Source organism: Strix aluco, chromosome Z (assembly GCF_031877795.1).
Source record: "Strix aluco isolate bStrAlu1 chromosome Z, bStrAlu1.hap1, whole genome shotgun sequence".
In the NCBI taxonomy this organism is placed as follows: Eukaryota; Metazoa; Chordata; class Aves; order Strigiformes; family Strigidae; genus Strix; species Strix aluco.
The window spans coordinates 24430588-24457134 of record NC_133971.1 but is presented as its reverse complement, the minus strand read 5'-3'; the positions used below and the strand labels follow the sequence as shown (position 1 = coordinate 24457134).

General features: G+C 44.6%; 1 protein-coding gene across 4 annotated transcripts; it reads right to left on the bottom strand.

The window, feature by feature from the left end:
- Positions 1 to 3503: 3503 nt before the first annotated feature.
- RNF20 (ring finger protein 20) lies at positions 3504 to 25167 on the bottom strand. 4 transcript variants are annotated; one of them, XM_074812014.1, is made up of 20 exons: positions 25123 to 25167; positions 22183 to 22353; positions 21880 to 22047; positions 21615 to 21762; positions 21302 to 21484; positions 19972 to 20090; positions 17860 to 18006; positions 17594 to 17671; positions 17162 to 17281; positions 15696 to 15875; positions 15358 to 15493; positions 14579 to 14700; positions 13855 to 14252; positions 13139 to 13256; positions 11420 to 11569; positions 10255 to 10467; positions 9016 to 9141; positions 7800 to 7940; positions 4710 to 4811; positions 3504 to 4477 (listed from the first exon to the last, which is right to left on the bottom strand). In XM_074812014.1, exons 2-20 carry the CDS (start codon positions 22309 to 22311, stop codon positions 4301 to 4303), a joined length of 2955 nt encoding a protein of 984 aa, XP_074668115.1. In that variant the 5' UTR covers positions 22312 to 22353; positions 25123 to 25167; the 3' UTR covers positions 3504 to 4300. The 4 variants fall into 4 exon arrangements, with proteins under 4 accessions (XP_074668115.1, XP_074668114.1, XP_074668117.1 ...); XM_074812013.1 differs by having other exon boundaries at positions 25082 to 25143; XM_074812016.1 differs by lacking the exon at positions 25123 to 25167 and adding an exon at positions 25089 to 25113 and having other exon boundaries at positions 22183 to 22349.
- Positions 25168 to 26547: the final 1380 nt, after the last annotated feature.

The following is a 26547-nucleotide window of genomic DNA, read 5'->3' as shown; positions in this document are numbered from 1 at the left end:
TTATAACTGCTCATTGGAAGCATGTTCCTTGTTGGTATGTTTTTGTTGTGATATGTATGGGTCTAGTCTCCGTTCATGCTAAGGCTCCTTATGGTTGCCTCATTACGCCAGGTGCTAGTTCTGTGTTGGCAATCCCTTCCCTCCTGGCACAGGCTGTGGTTTCACGAGACAAATTCTTGGTGGCAATCCCAGTACACACCATTCCCTCAGCTCTGTCAGCACAAATGCAGATGTGGCTGCTCTGTGACTGTGATAAAGGAACTCACCCAGCTTAAAAATAACTTGGCAAAAAAACCCCCACCACTTCTGTCTGCTTTTGAGCCCCAGTTGGCTTTCACTCCCACCCAGAGAGAAGACATGCAAACAGCTGCACTGGCAGATGTGTGGGGATGGGTTCATGGTGGCACAGAGCAAGGATGAGGGGAAGAGAGGGGTGGCAGTACTGTAACCCAGTATTTACTGCCAAAGGTGAAGTATTTACCAATGCAAAACTACTCCCTTAATATTCTCTGTCTTCAGTTGACAATAAGGTTCTTGCTCACAGCCAAAGTGACATAAAGGGGCTCTGATCCATGATTTATTCTGACACCAAGCTCCCACCCAAGTCCAAGGGAGTCACCAAAGCCTCCCTGTGGACCAGGGCTCACTGTGAAGGAGAATGAGAGGTGCGGTTTCAAATGCAATGTACTGAGTGAAGCTCCCTCGCACCTGGATGATGAGGGGAAGGAAGGGTAAGCTGTTCATCATCTGAATAAATACTGCATCAACCCAACTGACTGTGTTATTTAAACAGGATTTCTATAAATTTTTAAACACTTCCCAACACATCTCATATTACAGAGAAAAAGAACGTTTGTAACACTGTCAGAATTAACTCTGTCTTACAGATATATCACCAAAGTAATTTTTACACTCTCTGCACCTCCAGCCACCTGCATGAATGTTGCCAGGAGTGATGTTCTCACCAGGCATGGTTTAAAGGCTACAGGCAGATCTGAAACTGTGTATTGGGGTTTGAAAAAGGCATTCTACCTTTTTGCACATTTAACCTTTGACAAACACTTGCAAATGAAAAGCTCTGCATGGACCACTAAAAGCTTATAGCATTGATACCCAGACTAATTAGCCTCATCAAGAGGAGTTCATATTCTATTCTCTGCTCAGTCTTCAGCCTCTGCTTTTGGGCAGCAAGTGCACCTGCTTCTTTCAATATAGTCAGTAATGCAGGAAAGAGTAATTAGGACATGAAACAGGAAAGTGGGATCCAGAGCCCTGCATATCAGGTAGGTCTGAAAGACCTAGGATGTCCCTCCTTTCCTTGCTCCTGACAAGCTAGATGACTATGGGCAAGTCACACAAGTTGTTGTTGTTGCCTTCCCTTACCCTCCCTCCCTCATTTAGATAATCAGTTTTTCAGAAAGAGCTTTTTATTTGTGTAACATGCAGTACCTTAAAACCTCCAATATCATTTGGTTAGAACAGATAAACACTGCTCTTGTCATTATTGTAAGACAAACACTAGGAAAGAAGTATTTCATCCCAGTTTTATGGGTATGTCTATCAAGTTTGTTATGTCTTTATCTCTACATGCATGAGCCCAGAAAAATTATTTTTTCTGAAAAAAAGTATTGAAAATGCTAATGATATCTTAAACAAAAAGGTGTTTTAGTTCAAAGTTCCAATCCAAACACCCAACCTTTCAACAAATCACTTCATTTAAAAACAAAAATTTAACTAAAACATCAACCACCTAATAAATGTTAAGCAAAAATTTTATTTCTGGTGGGTACCTTAGGGGCTACTCCCATGTCTAATGTAGAATAGGAATTGCTCTAAATTACTGCAGCACCAACTAGAAGACTTCTGGGAGAAGGTCCAAGTTATTGTTGCCTAACAGAGGCATCTTTTGGCAGTTACTTTCTTATTGAACTATTGCTCCAGCCTGATCCCATAGGAGACAGAAAAAAGATTGCCACAGCTTTCTAGGGGGTGGGGACTATCACACACACATGTCAAAGCCTGCAAACTGCACAAGCTGGGGGAGACTATTGGCTATGACAAGATGCACAGAAAACTGTAGATGAGGGGTTTTGTTTACAATTAATTATTCTGTCTCAGACAGTGAATTTCAACAGGTTTTTGATAAAGAATACTTTCTCCCTTTCCCTTCTTTTACCCCAAAATACTTCTGGTCTTGATAAACTTTTCATTACTTCCCCTCATTCTGGCAAGACAAAACACCATCTAAAATTTTCCACTGTTTCTCAATGTTTAAATTATAAGCACAGAGAGAAATGTAGTCACTTCCAAAATGAGCTTCAAGGACTTCCTGAGCTTAAACTAAAATACTATTTTAAGTAAGAAAATATTTTTCTTTCTTGGTGAGGAAAGAGGAGTTTTCAAACCTCTTCTGTGAAACAAACCCAGACTGTTTCAAGTCTTTGTTTTCTACCATGACCAGAGTGAACCCAACACTGCCAATATACACACAAAAGTTTCAATCTTGATTTTTCAGTAGAAAAGCAACATGACCTAATGACTGAGAAAGGGTAAAGGGGCTTGACACCTCTACAAGGGCTGTTTAATTCAGACCGTTGTTCACAGCTGTAAAAGGAAGTCTGCTGTTAGAGCAAAGCTGTTTGAAGATACAGTGGTTGTTGGTGACCCAGGTCCTGCTTTTGATTAACAAGCTTTTCTACCACAAAATCTATCATCAATACTCCTAATGCACCATTCTTTCTCCAACTTGACATCACAAATTGTAATCCAGAGAGCAATGTCCAATGAAAGCAGAGGGTTCTTCCTTCTGCTGTAACAGTACTTAAATCATATCACAAACTCCCAGCATTCCAGCTTCCCCTTGCAAAAATAGGGTTGTGTTTCTTCTCACTTTTCAGGATTCATAATAATTTACAAGATTGAATTCATATTTTCTGAATGTTTTCAGAAAGATAAAAATAATAATGCATAATATAAGAGTCTATGATTAATTGCTTTCACTTTACTATTGTTTCTATTATTTCCTACAGCGAATACGGGAAGGTAATACAGATTTTATGAATTGGGGAAGGGACACAGATGAGACAAACCTCTGACAGTTGCACCTTCCCAGAAAATTAAGTTTACAGGAAAAGCACCATGCCCTGTGAAAGAATGTTGTAAATAAATGACTTTGCATTGTGATGTTAGGAGGGGACTTCAAATACAGCCTTGCACTACAGGGAGCATAGAGACCTATGCCATGTCCTTTCATAAAATTCCCAGCGGCCATGACAAAGTGACTGTATAACTAATCCAGCATCTTGACCCTTCTGTTGTCAGGATTAAGGTAGTGAAGATACAGCCAAAAGGACAAAGGTTGTTTCAGTTAACCATTTTTTGAAAGCAGAGGAAGGAAGAAATTGATCTCTGCTTTAGAAGCTTAAAGCTTGTGAAAAATGTTTCCAATAACTGGACAAAGGACAGAAGCAGAGATACTACCAGAGGCAAGAAAACCAGAAAAATAACCCAGATAACAGCTTTTATTAGATTGTGTGCATTACAAGATTAATCTTTGTGTCAAAGTTGCAATGAAGTAACCTCTAAAATTCTCTTCTGGAAACTAAGGACAATGACAGCAATGCCTCAACCTAGGGGAAGATGTCCACATCAACCAGGGTTCATCAGTGGAATGCTTTTTTCAAAGATTCTCCAACACCTTCTTGTTCTCCTCTTCTGGACACTAATATGTGCATTTACTTTTGGCGGGTAAGGAGGATGTTTACTAATCCACCAGCCTTCACAGATTCTTGCTCTAAGTCAGGAAAATACAGGTCCAAGGAGTCACTCCACTGAGGCCTACAGGTGTACCTGTTCATTTGTTATTTGGCCCTTTAAGTGGGAAACCAGGTGCTCTCAGAAACACTACCATACCTTGATGGGATTTAATAATTAACATTCAAAGCAAACTCCTCAAATAAAGGCCTCGTTTGTGTCTGCTGCACCAAAGTCCGCTTCCATCCCATCAAGGCAGGACTTGAGTGAGATGTTCCCAACTTCGCAGTGTGAAAGTGATGGATGGGAAATGTCCTCTCAGGCACAAAGAATCCACAAAAACTGAGGGCAAGAATAAAAGAAAAGGGACAAGAAAAGAACCAAGATCCAGAATCTGTTTCTTTCCATACCCTAACCACACTTCCCAGAAGAGACTGCAAACGAGCTGACAGAAGCAGTGACTGCCCCAAAGGTGACAATCACAGAAAGTGAGGGAGGCTGGGTGTTCAGCATAAGCGGCAACTTTCTGTCACTCCAGTGGAAGGAATCAACCAATGTAGATCCTATGGAAGTCATTGGCACCAAAAGCAGCATTGCACTTGGGGCACTTACGCTGCCGGGTGTCATAGCGTGTTTTCACACATTCGAAACAGAAGACATGGAAGCACTTTGTGAGCACAGCATCCTTTTTGCGCATGTTACAGCATGGGCAGGTCAGGCGGGCCTGCAAGACAGAACATTATAGTGAGGGCCCACTGCATTTCATTAGGTATGTGAAAAGGTGACTGAAGATGAAAGTCCTTCCATTACTCATAAGGAGAAGGTGGTTTCTTCAATGCAAGATAGGGCTACAATTCCAGAGTACAGATAAGAGATGTCAAATACTGAAAACATGACTACAGAGCCTTTTGAGTAAAGTAGAGTTAAAGAGGGAAGCTGACAGAGCAGCTACTCACCTTGTAATCCTTGATTTCTTCCATTAATATCTCATCACAGTTGGGAACCATGTCAGGCTTCTTAGTGGTCTCCAGCTTCCTGCGTAACCTAGAAATATCTTCCTGTATAAAAAAAATAAAGAGACCAAATAAACTAGCAGTATATTCTCTGTCACAGCTTCTTCAGGGACCAAAAAGAACTAGCACCTGGCCAACAGTGCACCTGGCTAAGTAACTCCACTCATACTTTCATCCTCAATAATCCAACGGATTTACCAGAGATTTGTGCTGGGTTTGTGTGTGTGGAGGGGTTTTTGGTAGTGTGGGAGGAGCCACAGTGGTGGCCCCTATGAGAAGCTTCTTGAAGCTCCCCCAGCTCCAAGTCAGACCCGCCTCTGGTCAAGGCTGAGCCAATTAGTGATAGTGGCTGCGCCTCTGTGATAATGTATTTAAGAAGGGGAATCTGAGAGGAGGAGCTGGAGTTGTGAGGAGGAGCTGTGAAGGAGATAGCTATGCAAACACGAGGTCAGTGGAAGAAAGGGCGGGGGGAGGGGTGGGAGATGCACCAGAGCAGAGACTCCCCTGCAAACCATGGTGAGAGCACAGGCTGTGCCCCTGCAGCCCATGGTCACTGGTGCAGCAGATGCCTACCTGCAGCCCATGGAAGACCCCACGCTGGAGCAGGTGGCAGTGCCTGAAGACCAGGACTCTGCGGGAAGCCTGTGCTGGAGCAGTTCATCACTGCAAGGACTGCAACATGTGGTAGGGACCCACACTGGAGCAGTTTGGGAAGAGCTGCAACCTGCGGGAAGACTGTGAGGGGACGTTCATGGAGGACTGTCTCCTGTGGGAGGGACCCCACTCTGGAGCAGGGGAAGAGTGCAAGAAGTCCTCCCCAAGGAGGAAGGAGCAGCAGAGACAACGGGTGATGAACTGACTGCAACCCCCATCCCCTGCCCTCCTGCACCCATGGAGAGGGAGGAGGGTAGAGAAATTGGGAGCAAAGCTGAGCCTGTGAAGAAAGAAGGCGGGGGGGGGGAGAAAGTGTTTTTAAGATGTGGTTGTATTTCTCACTGTCCTACTCTGATTGGAAAATTAAGTGGTGGTGGTGTTTAAATTAAATTGATGCTCCTTTTCTTCCCCTAACGAGTGGTTTTTTTCCCATGACCTTAATGGGCAAGTATCCCTCCCTGTCCTTATCGCAATCCCTAAGCCTTTTATTTTCTCCTTCTCATCCCTGAGGGGGAAGGACTGAGCAATTGGCTGCATGGTGCTCAGTTGCCCTCTGGGCTCAAACCACAACAAGCGCACAAAGTCCATCCTTCATCAATTAGGGTGATTCTTACTGTAATACAATTGATATGGCACACAGCAACTGCAGTAGTGATGACATACAGCAGCAGGGCTACTTTGCAATTAACATCATACTATTTAATTCAATGGCTATTCTCACCTAAACTCAAATCCCCTTCCAACTTCCCTGTCCTCTTGCATCACCCACCAAGTACACCCAGGTCCCTGAGCCAAAACAATCCTGCAAATGGGTTTGCCTTTCCCGAGGCAGGACTAACCCTAATGTCTTCCCTAACATATCCATGTGCAGTGGTTTAAGCCCAGGGGGCAACTGAGCACCACAGGGATTGCTCACTCCTTCCTCCTCAGGGATGAGAAGGAAGAAATAAAACAAAAGGCTCAGGGATTGAGATAAGTACAGGAAGGGATACTCACCATTATGATCACAGGAAAAAGACACTCGTTAGGGGAAGAAAAAGAACATCAAATTTAATTTAAACACCACCACCACTTAATTTTCCAATCAGAGTAGGACAGTGAGAAATACAACCATATCTTTAAAAAAAACTTTCCTTCCACCCCTCCCTTCTTCCTGGGCTCAGCTTTGCTCCTGATTTCTTTACCTCCTCCCCCACAGTAATGCAGCGGGGCATGGGATGGGGGTTGTGGTCAGTTCATCCCTCGTTGTCTCTGCTGCTCCCTCCTCCTCAGGGGGAGGACTCCTCACACTCTTCTCCTGCTCCAGCGTGGGGTCCCTCCCACAGCAGACAGTTGTCCATGAACGTTCTCTGACATTAGTCCCTCCAACTGGCTGCAGTTCTTCCGAAACTGCTCCAGCTCTTCCCAAACTGCTCCAGTGTGGGTCCCTCCTGCAGGCTGCAGTCTCAGCAAGGAACTGCTCCAGCATGGGTCCCCCACGGGGTCACAGTCTTCTTTAGCTGCAGCCACCTACTCCAGTGTGGGGTCCTCCATGGGCTGCAGGTGGGCATCTGCTCCACCAGTGACCTCCGTGGGCTGCAAGGTGCGGGTGAGCCTGCCCTCTCACCATGGGTTGCAAAGGGGGCCTCTGCTCCAGCACACCTCCCCCCTGCCTCTTTCTTCCACTGACCTTGGTGTCTGCACAGGTATCTCCCTCACAGCTCCTCCTCACAACTCCCACTCCTCCTCCCAGGTCTCCCTTCTTAAATACATTATCACAGAGGCGCAGCCACCATCACTAATTGGCTCAGCCTTGGCCAGAGGTAGGTCCAACTTGGAGCCGGGGGAGCTTCTAGAAGCTTCTCACAGGGGATACCACTGTAGCCCCTCCTCTGCTACCAAAATCGCTGCCACACACACATAGCCCTAATACATTCTACCCCTTACCTCTGTGAATCACATATTTAAGAATTATCATTAAAATCCACATTCAGCAGACAATACAACAAACAACCAAACTTTCCCACATTAAACTAACATTATCACAACACTGAACGAAAGTACACAATCCACCCCTTCTCCCTCCACCACAATTACAACCAAAATTCCCATGAGTATTCCACTAAAAGGTTCAGTCCATGTTTTGTCCATTACCTCTCCCAATTCTACCATTATCTTGTATTCCTCCTGCCCCATGTTGGGTGCCACAAAGAACTGACATTATTATCTGGTGCCACATGTATTGCCAGTTATCAGTGGACAAAACCTGAAAGAGCCAAGACCTGATGAAGCTAAAATCAAAGTGAAACTGGACTCCAAAAAGAGTAGCGTAGTTGAAACCCACTCCAAGCTCAATGTACAAGGGGACAGACATTGAAGGACTGTACATGACATATATACCTCAGCCCTTTTGAAGTTGAACATCTCTTTCTCTCTAGTTACTCTGTTTTCCACGATCTCATCCTGGAAGTCATGTAACTTCTTCTGAGCCAGCTCTAGCTGGGCTTTCAGATCATCCGCAAGCTGGGCTGCATCCATGGCCTGAAAAAGAAAACAGAAGTGCTAAACATGGAAAAAGAGTTCTAGTGATTTCAAGTCCCTCTGCCTGGCAATCCAAGACTGCTCACAGAATATTCCTCGGGTTGCTGAAGATCTATTTTTTCAATCTAGTTTTGGTACTTCCAAATGGAATAACTGGAATTGATCCCTAAACATTACTTCAACAGCAAAATATCTTATTACTGTTAAGTGCTAATCATTTAGCTTCAACACTCCTCTTCAGTAGAGCCAACTCCGTCACATTGCAATGCAAGTCACTTAGAAAAATACTGTCACCACACAATTCTCTCCTTGTTAAGTGTTTTCAGTCCTTCACCTTCTACATTTTCTCTAATAAATTGTTTAGAGGCATTCTATAGCTGAACTAGACAGAACTGCAAGATAAATATTTACTTTTTAATCATTTTCTCTCTTCACCAGTTCTCCTATCACTTGCTAACTGGCCCTGCACCAATGAATCTATCAGCCAAGTTCCCTCAACACCACGGACTGTGATATTAAGCAGAAGTGGTTGTGTTGAATTCCACCCATTTCCTCTTCACAGTGGTGTTTCTGCTTTACTTTCTGTTTTGATGTCATTCCTGCATTTCTACTAAAGATGTAATAACAAGGGCAGCATCAACCATGAAACTTAGTCTTATTTTACTCATAACAGACCTACTTTATTATCTTAGATATTTGTTAAAGGTCTTAACATTCCCTAGCCATATTTTCTTTTTACTTACCCCATCTTTCCTATACAAGCTTTGATCCCAGTTAACTTCATTTGACTGCTGCCTCATCTTTCACAATAGGTTTCCTTTTAAAGCCACCTTACTTCAGCTCCCTAATCAGACTTCCACAGAAACATGTATGATGTGCTCCTTCTTATCAAAGAAAACATCAGTCTATAATACTTTAATCAGAACTCTCTTCAGGACTCTTCGGCCCTCTGGTATACTAGCCCAAAACAAGGGAATATCAGCTTCCATAATACCAGTGAGAGCTAGGATCCTTCCATGCTTCCCACAAAACACCTCCACCTTACAATCCAAGAGGAAATCAAGCAATCACTCACCTTGCGTTTGTTCATTTCCAGGGCCTGTGTTCGGAGACCTAGTTCTTTCTCACCTGTTCCAATACTGCTTTGCAGTAAGTGTTCCTTCTCCTCCAGCTTACGTACAACCTGCAGCTGGGCATCCACCTTGGAAAGGGAGAGAGGAGGTACAGGACTGAAGTGCAGGCTCTGCAGGTTTTCAGAGTTGTCATTAAAGCTGCACGCTAAAACTATCCCTGTCTCCTCATCACCAAGGAGTACGTCTTCAGCTTACCTCCTCTCCCTAAACACAGAGGCTCTAGCAGTTTAAGAACAGTATCCAGACTTCTCCAATAAACACTTTAAAACTTAGCAATCAAGTACTTCCAACAAAGATGTCTTGGTTTTTGTAAGCTGGCTTAGAGAACTGCTGCCAGGGAATAAACAGTTCCACCTTGGTTCCAAGGATGGCAGAATATATATGTAGAAGTATCATTACGACAGGAAAATTACTTCCTGCTTTCCTTCTCCCTCCTGTTCTACATAGCAATGAACCTTTAGGACATTTTATACTCATACAGTAATGTCTTTTTCTTACTTAGACAGGTCCCTTTGAAGTCTGATGCAGCATACCTGTGTTGATTCAGGGAACATTCCCTCCTGTACTGATTTCGGTAGGGATACAGTTAATTTTCTTCATAAGCAGCTCATATGGTGCTGTATTTTGGATTTCAGACCAAAAAGAGCACCAACAACACCCTACTGCTTTAGCAATTGCTGAACAGTACTTACACAGCATCAAGACTTTCTGTGTCTCATGCTGCCTGCCAGCAAGTAGGCTGATGATGCACAAGAAGCTGGGACAGCTAACCCCAACTGACCAAAGGAATATGCCATACCATATGACACCATGCTCAGTAATAAAAGCTAGTGGAAAGGAAGAAGTGGGGGGATGTTCAGAGTTACAATGTTTGTCTTCCCAAGTCACCGTTACAGGTGATGGAGCCCTGCTTTCCTGGAGATGGCTGAACACCTGCCTGCCATGGGAAGTGGTGAAGGAATTCCTTGTTTTGCTTTCCTTGTGTGCACAGCTTTCCTCCAACTACTGAACTGTCTTTATCTCAACCCACCACTTTTGCCTTTCTGATTCTCTCCCCCCCATTCCACTGTGAGAGAGTGAGCAAGTAGCTGCGCGGAGCTTAGCTGCCTACCAGAGTTAACCCATACCACCTCCACGTTCCCCCATCAGTTTTGTTGTCCTCTCTCCTTCTCCCAGGTTACCTGTGTCTTCAGCGTCAAAACTTGGTCTGCCAGCTCCTCCTTCTCCTCTTTCAGCAGCTTGTGGATCTGGTTGGACTTGATGCGTTCTGACATCAGCTTGAAGTTCGCATCATCCTTCTCCCTCAGCTGCTGCATCAGACGGATGTTTTGCTCCTGCATGTCTTCAAAGGCTTGGCCTGTGACATCCATTTCCGACAGCAGGGCTTCCTCCTCCTGCAAAAGGATCACAGGCTCTGGAAAAACTATCTCCTGTACCCGTTGCAATGACCCTGAATATTTTACTCAGAGACACCAAACCTAGCACAGATGAAGGAAGATGTCTTCATATCAGACAACAGCATCTTCCCAGCAACCAGAAAAAAAGTGCTCCCTGGAAGTCTGCACCACAGCAGAGATGCTCTGTATTAGAAGGTGTAGAAAAGAGACAGTCACCTCCACAAGCATTCACAGACTGTGGCTCGTCTGCTGGTAAAATCAGCTGTGGCACAGTCATTGCCAGGGCTGGGCAGAAACCACCTCCTAGCTTCATGCAGCTAGCTGAATAGCTGTCATATACACCAGGCCAAGAATTCTGCATGTGGACAGCTCAACAGCTTCCACCTAACAGGCTGACAAGCCCCTTAAACTTACTTAGGCCACTTCAACATGAAGTGACAGAATAGAACAGTTCTGTACCATAAGAATCTGGGTTCTAAAAAAGTACATGTTCAAGTCACGGGCTTGCCTCTCCTCCACTGTGGTGGTCCTGCTTTCTTACCATTAGATGAAGCCTTTTTTTTGTGGAAGAAGGTATGTCACGGTACCATGCACATGTATTAATTACATGAACTGTGCAGATAACACTTTTAAAGAGAAATTGTAACCTCCTCCCCTAAAGGCTGATCCAGTCATCTCTCCTCTGTGCTCTTCACCTAGGCCACAAACAATTAAATATTCCCCACCAGCCCCCACCATGAGGTTTGTGACACCCTGGTGTTGTGGGGTTTTTTTGATCATTGCTGGTTTTTGGGCTAGTTGGGTTTTTTCCCCCTTTGATAAACAGGGACATCTCTGGCACATACAGAGGCAGAAATTCTTTCTCTCAGGTAATCTTCCTGGCTATAACCTGAAGGCAGTACCTTCCCAGGTGCTCCAGCCAAGACAGAACACATCAGAAATTTCTTACCTGCTTAGCCATGGCTAGCTTCTTCTGCAAATACTCAATTTGTTCCTCCACTGCTCGGATCTTGCGGAGGGCATCCTCATCAGCCATCTTTTTACTCTCCTTTTTCTCCTTGTCTTCTAATTCTTTCACCCTCTGCCTCAGTTCTTCCAGCTACAGCAAGGACAAAACAGAAATGACACTAAACACAAAATGTGGCCTAAACATTGTTAAGAGCCTGTTTTCCCCACAATTCTCTGTAACATCAGAAAAACTGCCTTCAAGGCATGGGAAAAGGAAACCCATCTCAACAGGACAGTGTATTACTGGCAGATGCACCATTAAGATGGGCTGCAAGCCCATTTTGATTTCAAAACCTCTGAATATTCTGTAGCATGTTTTATCACAGTAGGAACATTAGTGCCTTGCAGTTGTATATGTAAGGGTATGTGGATGGAGAGTATCTGCTCCTTTAAGGGCATCTGGTCAAGGACCTTTTTCAATACAAAAAGGGATAATAAGAAAAAGAGGAAGCCATAAACTAAACATAGAGACGAACATGACAGACAAATGGTAAGGGAGGCAGTGATGAGAACCAAACCTGGTCAGTCACAGAGCATGTGAGAGTGTGAGAATGTTTATTCCGGCAAGGTTATCTGACTGTGGACCCTGTAAACTGGGAAACTAAGGCAGAGGGCACGGGGAGAAAACCAGAAACAAAATATACAGAGACACAGACCTGACAAAACAGACATGGAGACAAAGACAGGAAACAAACCTCCCCAGTCACAATAGCTGATAGGCTACCAAGAAACTACAGGCACCACTTCCAGGAAGTCAACCTGGACTTTGCAACTGGTAAGACTGTAAACCAGAGGTAGATCCTGGACTGGGAGGGCTGCAGGAATTGATAGAGCTGTACAAACACAGCAGTGAAAAGCAGGGGAAGGGAGAACAAGGATGAACAGAGAAGGGTATAAAAGGAGCTGGTCACCTGTAAAACGTAGGCAGTCAGTACACCGAGTCCGGCTCAGCCCTGCGCATGATCGCCACAGCCTGTCCTATCTTCTATCATCTTCTTATTAAATATTTTCTTAACTATCTCTGTGTAATCTAACTCTCCACCCTATCTGTATATGTGCGTTGCATGGAATAAGTGCTTGCTACAGGTGAGACCTGTATATGAAGAATGTAAGAGGGCCCAGGATCACAGGGGTACCAGACAGAGGGGCTGTGCTGCTACTTGAAGGATCTACAAATGTGTGTGCACTTGTGAACCTAGAGATTGTGGTGCATGTATCTGCAGTAGTGACATTCTATCTTTCCCAGCCAAGAGGAAGGGGACTTGTCTGTCTATGTTTATGTTTTATGAGTTCTGTATGTGCATGCTGTTGAAGGCAGCATCTTGTCTGTGGCAGTCTGACTGGCCGTGTTAGTGTTCTCTGTGTGTGTACATCCCTGGGACATATGCTCAGCTTCGCTACTAGTTGAATCTACAACTGAGAAAGTGAGAACCATGTCCCTCAGTCTGGGCAAAGGGATCATCCCTTCCTTCCCAGAGGAGCACATCCCAAAACCTCCCTCATCTCCAGACCATTCCAATCTCTCTTCTAAGTGACAAAGATGAGAAGAGGAACAATCTCCAGTTTTGAAGACAAAAACAACACAGTTCAAGTGCAGAGTATCCGAAAAGAAGTTTTAAGTTACACGCTGAGAGGAAAAGGGAAGAGAAATGAGATTTACCTCAGCTTTTGCCTTCTTCTCAGCTGCCATCAGCTGCACTTTGTCTCTCTGCTCTTTGGGGGCAGAGCGGTACATATCTAGCAAGAGCTTCATCTCCTTCTGGCTTTCCTGGGCCTTCCTGGAGACAGGGAGATAGATAACTGTGAGAACACAGCAGGAAAGCTACACTGTTACATATCCAGCACGAGAGTCAGAGCAATATCCTCTCCATCTCCCACATGGTACGCATATGGAGTCATCCTTAGCTCATCTTACCCTGGTAACATAAAATAGCCAAGGAGTACAGGCTGGAGGCCAAAAAGAAACATGTTCAGGTATATGGGTTGAAAAGCCAAGAGAAGCGTGGTGAGGAGGAAATGTACCCTAACAGTAAGCAACAAACTATCCATCTCTGCTTTGATACTGATCCAAGACACAGAAGACTACTGTACTCTTTATTAATAAGCTGCTGCTGTAAAACTTTACACAATTGTTATGGCAGCAACAAATAAAGATTACTTGACCTACACCATGAAGTATCTGGTTTGATAATTCATGCTTTAGGCTGTCATAGGAGAAATGTTACTACATTGTCCAAATCACAATCAGATATAGAGGGTGCCAGAAGCCTCTCACTTTACTTCAGTGAAGCTAATTTTGTAACAGCAAGCTACAAGTCATCTCAAACACCCCAGTCTGGGCATTACTCAAGCAGGAAAGGGAGGTACAACTCTCACTTGAGCTCAGCTTTCAGCTGTTTGATCACTTCAGCCTCCTTCTTTCTTCCATCTTCATGCTTCCCTTTCTCCTTCTCTTTGGACTCTCTCTCCTTCTCAGATTCCTTCTGCTTCTGCTTCTCCCGCTCTCGTTCCTTTTCCTTTTCTTTTTCCTTCTCTCGCTCTCTCTCTTTCTCTTTTTCCTTCTCTCGCTCTCTCTCCCTCTCCCGTCTCTCTCGTTCTCGTTCCTCTTCATCTCGCCTGGCCTTCATTTCATTAACATCTTCAGAAGCAGCCTTGGGGACAGACACTTGGGCAGAAGGATCATCAGGTTCCTGCTTGATCTCTGGAGGTTCCTCCTTTGTGTCTTCAGTGCTGGACTGGGACTGTAAGAGAGCACTACCACTGCGAGAGCGGATCTGTTGTGGAATAGCAAGAAAGAAGACACAGAAAACAAACCATTAAGTTCTTAGCCAGAAATCTACCTTATCCCCCTTCCCTTGTCTTCCCAGATCCATGCTTGCCTGCCCCCTCCATAACTGCTATCACCTGTCATGAAACACTATACAGCTACAAAAGATGACCATTCATTTGGTAACTGGAAGCAGCAGAGTGCAGAGCTCCATCGAAAATTACATTGCATCCTGCATGCCTTATCAGAAAGGTTGGTATTGCAGGCAAGGGTGACAGCATTCCCTTCTCCTAAGAACTTTCTGCTCTTTTCTGGCATTTCCTGCTCTGATACCTTGCTCAAGTCAGATTGGGCCTCTCTCAGTTTACGCTTGTATCTTAACACCTCTCCCTTAAGCTGGTGGTTGTGATTCTGGAGGCTGCTGATGAGATGACGCATCTCCCGATTAATTGGACCTACAAAAACAGAAACACAACTGCAATGAACCACACTTTTGCCAACCTTCTGCAAGGACTTTCATGGAGATGGAGAACAAACTAAGTAACAATGACAAAGAACCAAAATAAGACTATTATCATTCTGCCACACAACAGAGCAACACAACAAATTTGCAGAAAACAACTCATGCCAGGTTTACATGCAATCACAAGTCCTTGAAAATTCCCGGTTCTAATTTTCCCTTAACAATACTTTCTTCCCATGTTCCTAAGGGAAACGTGTTATGCTACAAAATTTAAATACTACTTCAGAAAACTCCTTTATTTCCTCTGATGAAATTTGAAAATTATTGGTTTCCTATTCAAGTTGTCATTCCAGACTTGTAAATGAATCCCCACAAAAGTAATTTTTAATAATGCAAAATTCTCTGTCATAAACCAAATTATTAGCAAAATGTATGTATTTTGCAGCATCTAAAAGGAAGTCAGATAACACAGAACTGGCCTCCCATAAAACATGTGAAGAGCTTTGTTTCATGAGACTGAAACTTGCCAGAACAAATATTCAACAGACAAAAAAGCAAACCAAGTGTTTTACTGCAGTGCAGCTTCTAAAGAGCACTGGCTTGGCGGGGGGAAAGTTGTGTTTTTAAACACAGCAGAAAAACTCCATACCTGCTTGTTCATTGGCAGCCAGCGTCTGTTCAAACTCTATCCTCAACATCTCATATTCTTTGCGGACTTGTGCCAGTGTGTCCTCCAGCTGAATCACCTCTGTGCGTAGTTTCTTGTGAAGGCTGACTTCGTCCCTCTGAGGAGTAAGAAGGGGACAGAACTTGGTGCTGTGACCCTGAAGTATCTCTCACCATGTCAACGCAAGATGAGTATCAACAAAACAGATGAATTATTGCCAGGAAGATAAATTTCCTGAATGTTCCCAGAGCCACCCAGACCCAGCAGCAAAGGTCAACAGGATGACAACATTCCCTAGTCTGATGCAGCAGAAGTGCTACCTCAATTAGTTCCACCTGGCGCTGGTGTGTGGTGCGGGTGCCATGAAGTAGAGTTCGGGCCTCATCAAGATGTGCCTTCAGCTGGAGACTCTCATTATACAAAACAGAAAATTGGGACTGCATGCAGCGATATTCTGGGGTCTCCTTCACAGCCTCTTCCACTGCTCGTCGCAGCTCAACCTAGTCAAGACACAAGAAAACACCACAGAAAAAAAAAAGTATCTCGCCTTTGGTATCTATTTTGCAAGGTAGGAGAACAGCGAATCAAGCTGCCACAAACACAAAAGTAGCACTTTAATACCATTGCTGTGAAGTAGATACATGTGATATGCTTCAGTATCAATTTTAAAAAAGTCTGCTTTCTCTGTATGCACTAGGTTGTTTCTCCTTCATAGTCACATGACAGAAGTTTCATGATTCTCAGCTTCTGAAATAGTTTCTCTCAAAGATATGAGCTTGGAAAACATGATATACCCTCTCAATGGATTTACTGTAAAACAATAATCACCTAAATCAATAAAGATGGACATACAGAAAAGTATGACAGAAAACTAGAGAAAATATGTGTGCAAGCAGTCATTATGTCAGCCTTCTATCCACAAGAGACATTAATGACTGAAAAAAAGAGAAATCAGAGAAAGCAGAAGTACAGAATCTGAATTTTCCTTACAAAAAAGGTTAGCAATTGATTGTGACTACCAGCAGTGAAATGGACACAAAGATACACACATACAGTTTAACACTAATTAAGAGAAAAAGAAAGTTGTAAGCCACATGGTGTTTCTCTTAAAACAAACTCGTGGATAAACAGAATTAAGGTGCCTCCAGACAGTTTCTGAAATCTCATTATTGAAACTTAGGTTATCAGCTCAGACATTTCTTGTAACAGGCTATCAGATCTATTGAGCACCAAGATAAAATTTAGATTATTCTCTATATCATATACTTATCTACTAGAGTCACAGTTTTTTATATGACCACCTTCAAGGCATAAGAAATTCATACGCTGTTTCCTATCTGTCCATTCTACCACATAGGGAAAGATTTAAGTTCAACTCTTTCTGGAGCCTATGTCTCCTACACAAGTTGCCCGATTTCTTCAGTTGTCTGGTTCCACTTGCATGGGGCGGGGGAGAAGTGGAAGAGGGGTCAATACTTGTAAAGAGGTAAAATTAGTTTTACCCAGACATCATTGGAATGTATTGCACAGATCAGAATAAAAAACAGGAAATAAGAAACCATTACAATTTCCAATGATAACCACATGGTGTCACCAATGCACTGAACTGCAAGTCTAAGTCCCACAAACTTGCTAAATTGTACCTTGTATAAAATATAACCCAGCTAAAGAGCAAGTACAGCACAGAATAGCATTCATCAGGTTTTCTGGAGACACAGAACAGCAAGACAGAGGACAACAAACCATACAGAACACTTTCATCCTCAAATAGGTACAGATGTCTTACCTTGAGTTTTTCATTCTGTGTGGTTACTTCCTCAAGATCCTGGCGTAGTTCCTCTAACTCGCTGAGGCGATTCCCAGCAAGCTCTTTATTCTCTTCCAATTCTGCATTCATCTCCTCAAACTGTTGGGGATAAATGGCTTGTAAATCCTACTATTAATGTATCTACTGAGGGTACTAATTAAGCAACTGTTTATACAGTAACAGAAATTACATACTTAACTGTCAGGTAACATTACCAAGTGAGACAGAGTCTACTTCCATCAGGTCTGTTTCACAGGTAGGAAACTTGTACACAGACAAAATGGCTTGCCCAGAGTCACACAGATTTGTGGCAAAGGAGGTATCTAAATTCTGTTCCAATCTATGGCCCTGTACACAAGCTCTCCTTGACTTTACTCTTCCCCTTGCCCACAACCAAGCCCCTGACATTACCTTGCGGGCATTAATGGTGATTGTGCCGCCATAGAGGCTGCTCCCAGCTCCATATACCTTGTAGCCTTTCGAATTCACCTGCAAAAAAAGCAACAGATTTAATCAATACCCAATTAAAGGCCAAGACTGCTGATACAACATATTCAAGATCAAAGATGGTACACCACAGATTCTCCCTTCTCACAGCATAGTACCATAAGATGATGTCACACATCTCAAAACTACACCCATCTCTCTGGTTTCCTGGCAAAGAGGACGGTGCTTACTCTTTCCAGAACATCTGCTAAGTGCCGGTTGAGCCTCTGCTCCCTCTTGCGTATCTTGTCAATATCCCACTGAAGGTCATCAATCATAGTCTCCAGAACAGACACCCGAGATTCTGCTGTCTCCACTCTCTCTTGCAGCTTGGAGAACTGCAATCAAAAGAGCATTTCAGCCAGCATATTGAATAAAATCAACATTTTCTGAGACTGCTCAGTATTAATTTTCCTCTTATACATCATACCCTGGATTCATGTGCTTTCCACCCATCTTTTGCTGGCTACAGACTACCCAATGAATTGTCCTGAATTTTACACTGGCTGAATCCCACAGTAATGAGAATAAGACAAAACTGAAAATGAAGAAAGAGCAAGAAGCTGGTAATATCTGGCAGAACAGAGGCAGCCACCTTCAGCTTATTTAACAGCATTTTTTTTTTCAGATCTTTTCAATCCACATGTTCATGTACTCTACAGATCACTGAAGTGCTTGGTCATCTAACACTGAGCAAGGCCAGTGTTAACACAGTTTTTAAAGGAACTGAAACCTCTGAAACAAATACTGCCAATAATGCGAATCTGTTAATGACTGGGATCATCTTATAATTAATGTCATTACACTTTCATACACGATGCAGAGAAAACAAGGAATCTGAAATGACACAGATGTCATGTCAAGGGTCTTGGATGTCTACACAACCTTAGCATCACCTTACCACTTCCTCGGCTCTGTTTTCTTTTTAAGTTAAATCCATTTAACTCACTGGTTTGGTTATACTTTTTCATTCAGTGATATAACAAGCAAATCAATCCAAATTACACAGAAAAATCTATGTACAGTTCTCCACAACAACCACCCTTTCCATAACCTTTGTTCAGAACACAACTTTCAAACCGTGTTGCTCCTGTCCCTCTCCAAGGCAATAACCTGCTTTCCAAGCTATAGTAATGCGGTGGGTTGACCCTGGCTGGATGCCAGATGCCCATCAAAGCTGCTCTATTGCTCACCCTCCTCAACTGGACAGAGGAGAGAACGTAATGAAAGGCTCATAGGTGGAGATAAGGACAGGTTGAGATCGCTCACCCATTACCATCACAGGCAAAACAGATTCAACTTGGGAAAACTAACTTATTGCCAAAGAAATCAGAGTAGGGTAATGAGAAATAAAACAGATATTGAAAACCACCTTGCCCCCACACCTCCCTTCTTCCCAATTTCTCTACTCCCCAGTGGCGCAGGGGGATGGGGAATGGAGGTTGTGGTCAGTTCATCACATCTTGTTCCTGCTGTTCCTCCTCTGGGGGACAACTCCTCACACTCCTCCCCCGCTCCAGCATGGGGTCCCTCCCATGGGAGACAGTTCTCCATTAACTTCTCCAGCACAGGTCCTTCCCATAGGCTGCAGCTCTTAACAAACTGTCCCAGCATGAGTCCCTTCCCCGGGGTGCAGTCCCTCAGGAACAGACTGCTCCAGCCTGGGTCCCCCACGGGGTCACAAGTCCTGCCAGCAAACCTGTTCCAGCGTGGGCTCCTCTCTCCGTGGGGCCACAGGTCCTGCCAGGAGCCTGCTCCAGCACGGGCTTCCCACGGGGTCACAGCCTCATTCGGGCACATCCCCCTGCTCCGGGGTGGGCTCCTCCCCAGGCTGCAGATGGAGATCTGCTCCACCATGGACCTCCACGGGTGCAGGGCACAGCTGCCTCACCATGGGCTGCACCACGGGCTGCGGGGGAATCTCTGCTCCGGTGTCTGGAGAATCTCCTCATCCTTCTTCACTGACCTGGGTGTCTGCAGAGTTGTTTCCCTCACATGTTCTCACCCCTCTCTCTGGCTGAAATTGCTCTCACATAGTCTTTTTTCCCCTTTCTTAAATATGTTATCACAGGGGCACTGCCACTGTCACTGATGGACTCAGCCTTGGCCAGCGGTGGATTCGTCTTGGAGCCGGCTGACATTGGCTCTGTTGGACACAGGGGAAGCTTCTGGCAGCTTCTCACAGAAGCCACCCCTGTAGCTCCGTGCTACCAAAACCTTACCATGCAAACCCAATACCGGCAAACAAAAATTATTCTAAGCAGGACTCTAAAAGCAGATTTCTCTCTCTCTCCTTTTTATACCTCCTGAGACATGATCCGGTGCTTCTCCTGAAGAACATCAGCCAGCTCCTGCAGCCGTCCATTTTCATGTGAGAGGTAGGTATTAAGCTCCAGGACTGCTTCTTCCATCAATGAAATATCTGAGAGACACATAAAGAAAAGCAAATGAACAGAAATCAAGGAAGACTAGTTTTAATTCTTAAAGAGCAAAGAGAGAAAAAAGAAAACAGAAAAGGCAATTTCTGGTTTTAACTTCTGCTTACTGTATCGCTCCAGCAGGTGCTTCCTGAGGGTCTGATCTCCAGCCACACAAGGCTTTGACTTGCATTCACTAAGCAAAAGGCTCTGCAGTTTAACATACTACTCATTTCTGATTGTCAGTTGCCATCCCCTAATGTCAGAGATCATTCCAACTGTGTTAGTACCAGCAACACAAAACATGCCCTTGTAACCCAGTGGCACCCTAAAGCAGATTAAATTACTGCAACAACAGGTGGCTTGAGCTAACATACCAGATGACAATTAACAACAAGTGAGTACAGGCTCACACTGCACTAATGCCAATGCTACTACAGAGTTTAAGACTGCCAACTAAGGACAGTAATGCTTTGCTACACCAGTGCTACACTTGCCAGAGCTCCTTGATTAAAGTATCCTTAATTAGAGCACTCTAGACAGAAGGCAAACTGAGGATGAGTTGATATTCCACCTGAATTTTAATTCAAAAGATTAAAATTCTAACCTTAAGCTAATGAAGTTTTTCAGAGAGTCATCTGAGTGTCAATTGTATCTGCTACATTCATTTTCAGAAGCTAGTCATTTGGCTTTCTTCTGCTGTGTTCAAAATTGATGGCTACACTTGGCATACCAAGACGTTAGATGGCTACCATTTTGTCCAAAGCTCAGTGGAAACAGAGGACCTGGTTATTCCTACACCTTTTACTAAACTGCAAGTGAGAAGGAGTCCAACATCAGTTTGCAATACTGATTTCACTTCTTTACTTGTAAGCATGAAGACGTTTACTCAATGGCTGAGGACAGCTGAGTGATAAGGTTCAAATGTAATATGTAACTACCAGGTGCATGAACAAGCCTTTCCTTAGCCTAACACACTGCAGAGTTCTCAGCATTCAAATTTAGAGGCAGTTATTATGCATTTCTAACATACAGTATTAGTCTTTATTAAAGGTTTTGGTTATTGAGAGTTTGGAAAGCTAAGCTAATTTATTTTAGAAAAATCAATGAGCATGAGAAGGACTAGGCCTTAACGCTTACAATGCAGAATCATGTCTAAGACAGGAGTAGGTAAGGATTCTTGAGTATCAGCCAGGGATCAGCACCTTGGTCATACCTCCACTATTCAGCTTGTGAGACAGCACATCCACTTTCTCCTGCAGCTTGTCGTACATTGTCACTATCTGGGCAACAGCACGGCGGGAGGACTCAACACGCTCCTGCAGCTGAGATTCTATCTCCTCACTAGTGCTGCTGGCCAGAGTGGCTAGGAAGGAGAATGCTGGTTCCAGTCCTTCACCTGGGAACAGAAAGAGGTGTAAAAAAGTAAGTGTGCAACATATTGCTAGTCTTCACAACCAGAGAGACTCTGTCACCCTTTAGAAAGGGTGAAATTCATCTTTTCCACTGTCCCCAGCCAGGTGCCTCACCTCGTTCCCTCTCATCTTTGCGCTCCTGATTACTGTCCGAGTCTGGTTCAGGTTCTGGTACCACCAGTGCTTTTCTTTCAGACAAAAGGTCTCCAAGACCTTGGTCCAGGTCAAAGCGTTTAAGGATGATGCGGATATTTTCATCAAACTGAATAATGAAACAGGGAAGACAAGACAAAGAATGGATGTGAATAAAAGGTGTGCAGTGAAACAGAAGAAGAGACAAAAGAATAGTGTATATAAAATAACAAAGCATGTTACTAACCTGATTCCAGTACCGATTGATAATCAGCAGAGAGGCATCATCAGTGGCCTGCCGACGCTCCAGCTTCTCAATATGCTCCCGTAGCTCATCTTCAATGGCTTGCCGCTGGTCCAGCATCTCTGCTAGTTTCCGGTTCTTGGTCTGTAGGGTTCGGATGTCCATCTCCTCCTGTGCAGAAGCACAAGGCAAGGCACATTTCACACAAGCCAGATCACCATGCTCACACAGAAAGCAGACAAATATTTTTGTTTCCAGATGAAAAATATGCAAGAGCTTGAGTGAGGGTACGCAAGGAAGACATACCGTTGAAGAAACGCCACCAAGTTTAATGGTCTCCACTGTAGTCCCCGAATCTTCAACCCCCGCCTTCTTCTCTGGAGGTGCAGAAGGACCAGGCTCTCCAGCTGTCCGTTTATTGCCAATTCCAGACATGGTGGCGAAAGCATACAGACTTCCACCTTCTCTAAATTCTTCCTGAACATTAAAGAACAGTATTAAAAAAACCCTAGCAAACACACACCCAACACAATCAACTCAATTTAGGGTTTTTAACATACTGATCCATCACAGTAACAAGATGCTCAACACAGTACAGACCACATAACTCAAAAGGTTTTGGAAAATACTGGTCAAACATTAAGTCTTAAAAGACACCACTAGGATTACCACTGCAAACAACGAGTTGATGGGAAAAATATCCACTGATCTGTAATGTTGAAATGGAAGCACTGTATCTTATCATGGTCTTTGGGAAAAAATATTCATGCAGGGTCAGTCTCTGCTTTTTTGATCTCTCTCTGTATTAACTAAAATGATCTGGGTTAGACTTTAGCAAGCAACTGAGACTGTGTATATGTGGCACCAGTTCACTTCATGCCAACCAAACTGTTCTTATTATATCAATATTCAAATTCAGTCAAAGCCAAGGGCAGCAATACCTTGAAGATGAGGTCTGAAAGACATAGAGATCTTACAAATCCTATGGAACTGAACAGTGATTCCAAGACAAGATTTGTAAAGACCCATTTGAAGAGTTTTCCCGTGTATCAGGAGAGACACAGACATGTTTGAAGATTATATATTCCCAAATTAATGCAATCTGAAAAGCTCTGGACTACTAGTTACAGAATCACAGAATAGTTGGGGCTGGAAGGGATCTCTGCAGATCACCTGCTCCATCCCCCTGAATAAACCAGGGTCAGCCAGTGCAGGTTGCCAATGGCCTATATCCAGTCAGCTTCTGAGTATCTCCAGGGATAGAAACTCTGAAATGTCTCTGCATAACCTATCCCAGTACTTGATGACCCTCAGCATTAAAACAGTTTTTTCTTATGTTTGAACAGTATTTCTTGCAGTTCCCTAAAATATTATTTAGCAAAATATCAAATATCTCCTTAAATGCTTTCCAAAACAAATATAGCAGCAAGTGATGGAAAATGAAACCAATTAGATCTTCATTAGACATAAGCAGCATTCTTCTCCCATATGCACTGATGCTGTGCCAACGCAATCTGCAGATCCCTCTCTACCTCTAAACTAAATGAAACCCAGAAGTAAATGAAATGCAGACCATACAAGTAAGATTTGTATTGTTCCATTTAAATCTATAATGGCATTTACAGTTAAACCAAGGGTTACAAACAGAACCTGCCAGTTCTCATGTATTTGCTTTACTTGAGCAGTTCTACTGAAAGCAATAAGGCGACAGTATTTTTAAGATTAAGCTGGTACACTGCTTTGCCAAATCTTATCACTTAACAAGAACTTTAGCTTGGCACTGCCCTTCATCATATGCAAAATAATATAAAGAATATTTCTAAATGAGTTACTGAAACAGCACATATAGTGCTCCTGTAACCTGCCTTTTAAAATAAGTAAAAAATACACGTCAAAAATAAAAAATAAACAAAGACAACTTCCACTTAACCGTTTTTCTCCTTTTAGCATCGGAATTCAGTGGGCATTCAGTGGAATGACTAGGCCACTGGAGGGGGTGGGGGGAACAGCTGTCACTAAAAACATCTGCTACCTATCAGTCCAGCAAGACACCAGTGACATTCATATTTTTTGTCCACAGACAAAATACTTCTGCTGCTGCCTCCTAACACCATCCCTCAGAGCTCTAGCTCCCCCTCTCCCCACTACTCACTTCCCTACGTACTGTACACCAGGACCTGACACACTAATTTTTCGTAACCACAGACCCCTTTTTCCTTTAGGAATGCAACCTTACTCTCAGTCCTAGTCTATTCATATTCTCCTCTCCCCAAAAAGATCACACTGACTCACCAGATCGACTGTCCTCCCCTACCAGGGACTCAGCTTCAACTTAATCCCCCTCTTACGGTTAAAACCGTCTAACGAAGAGACCAAACTACACCTCTACCTGGCACTCCCCACATCTACCACTGGCCAAAAGTTATCTACTCTGACCACCAACAATCTCCTGCAGAGAGCAAACTTCCCACTTAGCCACTTGTGTACAACCCATGCCCACCAACTGTGTTTGAGCCCTTTCATATGCTCGTGGCACCTCTGGTCAAAAAAACTTCCAAAACTCACCATTCAGTTTCCTACACACACCAACCACTCTCTACATTTTCATCTTTTGTTCATATAATCCGCAGCCCTTTAGAGTACCACAAAAACCTGTCGTGGCCGCCCATTCAAGTCTCAGAGACTTCCCCCAGAAACACTGCATAAAGCTCCACATCGCCCACCCGAGACTCCTCTCCCCACAGAACAAGAAACCCACACCAAACCGCCACTGACTCCCCAAGCACAGGTAGGGAGCCACTTCGCCTATCCCCACACACACTCAGAGACGTGTCCTAACACTGTTCCTGTCTTCCACGCTCTGTGGGGACCACCCACGCTCCTGCCACTGGCCCCACGCACACTCCGGAGCCCCCCACACCACCAGCCACCGCCCGCGCCCACAGCTGGACATCCCCCCCGCTGCGCACCTCCGGGCACTCCGGCACTGAGCCCCGGGCACCGCGAACCCCGCACCCGCCGCTGCAGGCAGCCCCACATCCACCGCTCCTCCCCACGACACCCCGACACCTACAGGCCCCTAGGCCCGTCCCCTCCCTCACGCGTGTACACGGCCCCCGCCCCCAAGAACCCCCCTTCCCCCGCACCCCTGCCTCCCGGCCCGCCCTTCCCCAGACCCCCGCCGCGCCCCAGCCGCCCCACAGACCCCACACGCGCCCCAAAACCAGCTGCCGCCTCCGCCGCCACCTTGCTCCGGCCCACCGGAAGTCGCTGCCGCCGCCGGCGGTCCAATCCCGCGTGTGGCTGAGCAGACGTCACGCAGCACCGCCCCTTCCAGCGGCCATTTCGCCCTCACCCGTCATGGATGCCCCTCGCTCTGCCGCTTGCCCTCGCTCGACATGGCCGGCGTTGCCATGGTGCCGCGGCGGCGCCTGACGCCGGCGCCCTTACCCGTACGAGAGATGGCTGTAGCCGCCGGGCAGCCGCGGGAGGCGGTGCCGCTCGCCGCACGCTCCTCGGGGCCCGGGGAGGGTGCCGGGGGCCGGGCCTCTCGCCGGGGGCGGGCGAGGGGTCGCTCAGCGGCTGCGGCCCTAGTCCCGTTCCACGCCGGCCCGCGCGGCGCTCCGCGGGTAAAGTGTAGGTAAACTTTTGTAATGCAGGTAACGTTTACGTATGTAAAATATAAAAATACATATACCGTGCAGGGCTAGCTCCAACTAAGATTGAATTTTAGATAATGCAGGTTTAACGTAAAATTTTAATATTTTAGATTTCGTATCTTCATCTCTGCCCCTCTGTAGAAAAGCACGAAAACACCTACAAATATCATCAGGCTCGCAGAGTTCCCGCTTTATTTATCAGTTTAAAGTAGATTTGTATCTTAAGCAGCTGCAAGCTTTTTGTGCAGGTGCGGGGTTCGCTTTCCTCATCTCCACAGCAGCAGTCTCCAATGGGAAATGCAAAAAAGGTACAGTCCCCACCTTGCAAATCACCAGTCTTGGGCTGCTATGCCCAAGAGCACTAGACTAGCCTAGTAATACACGACAGGACTTCAGGCTGAATGAACATCTGAGTCCCTCAATGAAATACAAAGCTTACCTATGATTTTTTTTTTTTTTTTTTTTTTTCACCTGCAGCTGTCAGGACGAGCTGGGTGAGCCAGTTTGCTGCTGCCGCCTTGTGAGCAAGTGTAAGAGCAGCTGGGATGGGGAAGTTGACCAGCTTGGTTGAAGTCTGTATCTACACCGTACTGTAGCATAAAATAAACTTCACAAAAGAGAACTGGAAACGTGGAGTACCTCGGGGGATTTTTTTCAAATGTTGCATTCAAACCTCTCCTAACTATTAAAAAAAAAAAAAAAAAAAAAAAAGCCAAAACATTTGTTAATGCATTTTCCACCCACAGCATTTCCTTGCTCTGGAGACGCCTTAACTGACTAAGAAAATGTTGTTAAGTCATTGATTCCCAGTGCAGCCAGTTCTTGACCAAAATGTTTGAAACCAAAAGGAGCTTTTTTATGGAATTGAATGTACTTCAAATCAGGTCTTCAAGTCAGCACAGCTTTCAGTCCTTGTGTTTTCCCTGCCTCTGCTCTATACTGGGTTTTTCTCTTCTCTACATATTTTTTCTCAGGTGTTGATCCCATGCAGACTAGCTTTACATTATCACAG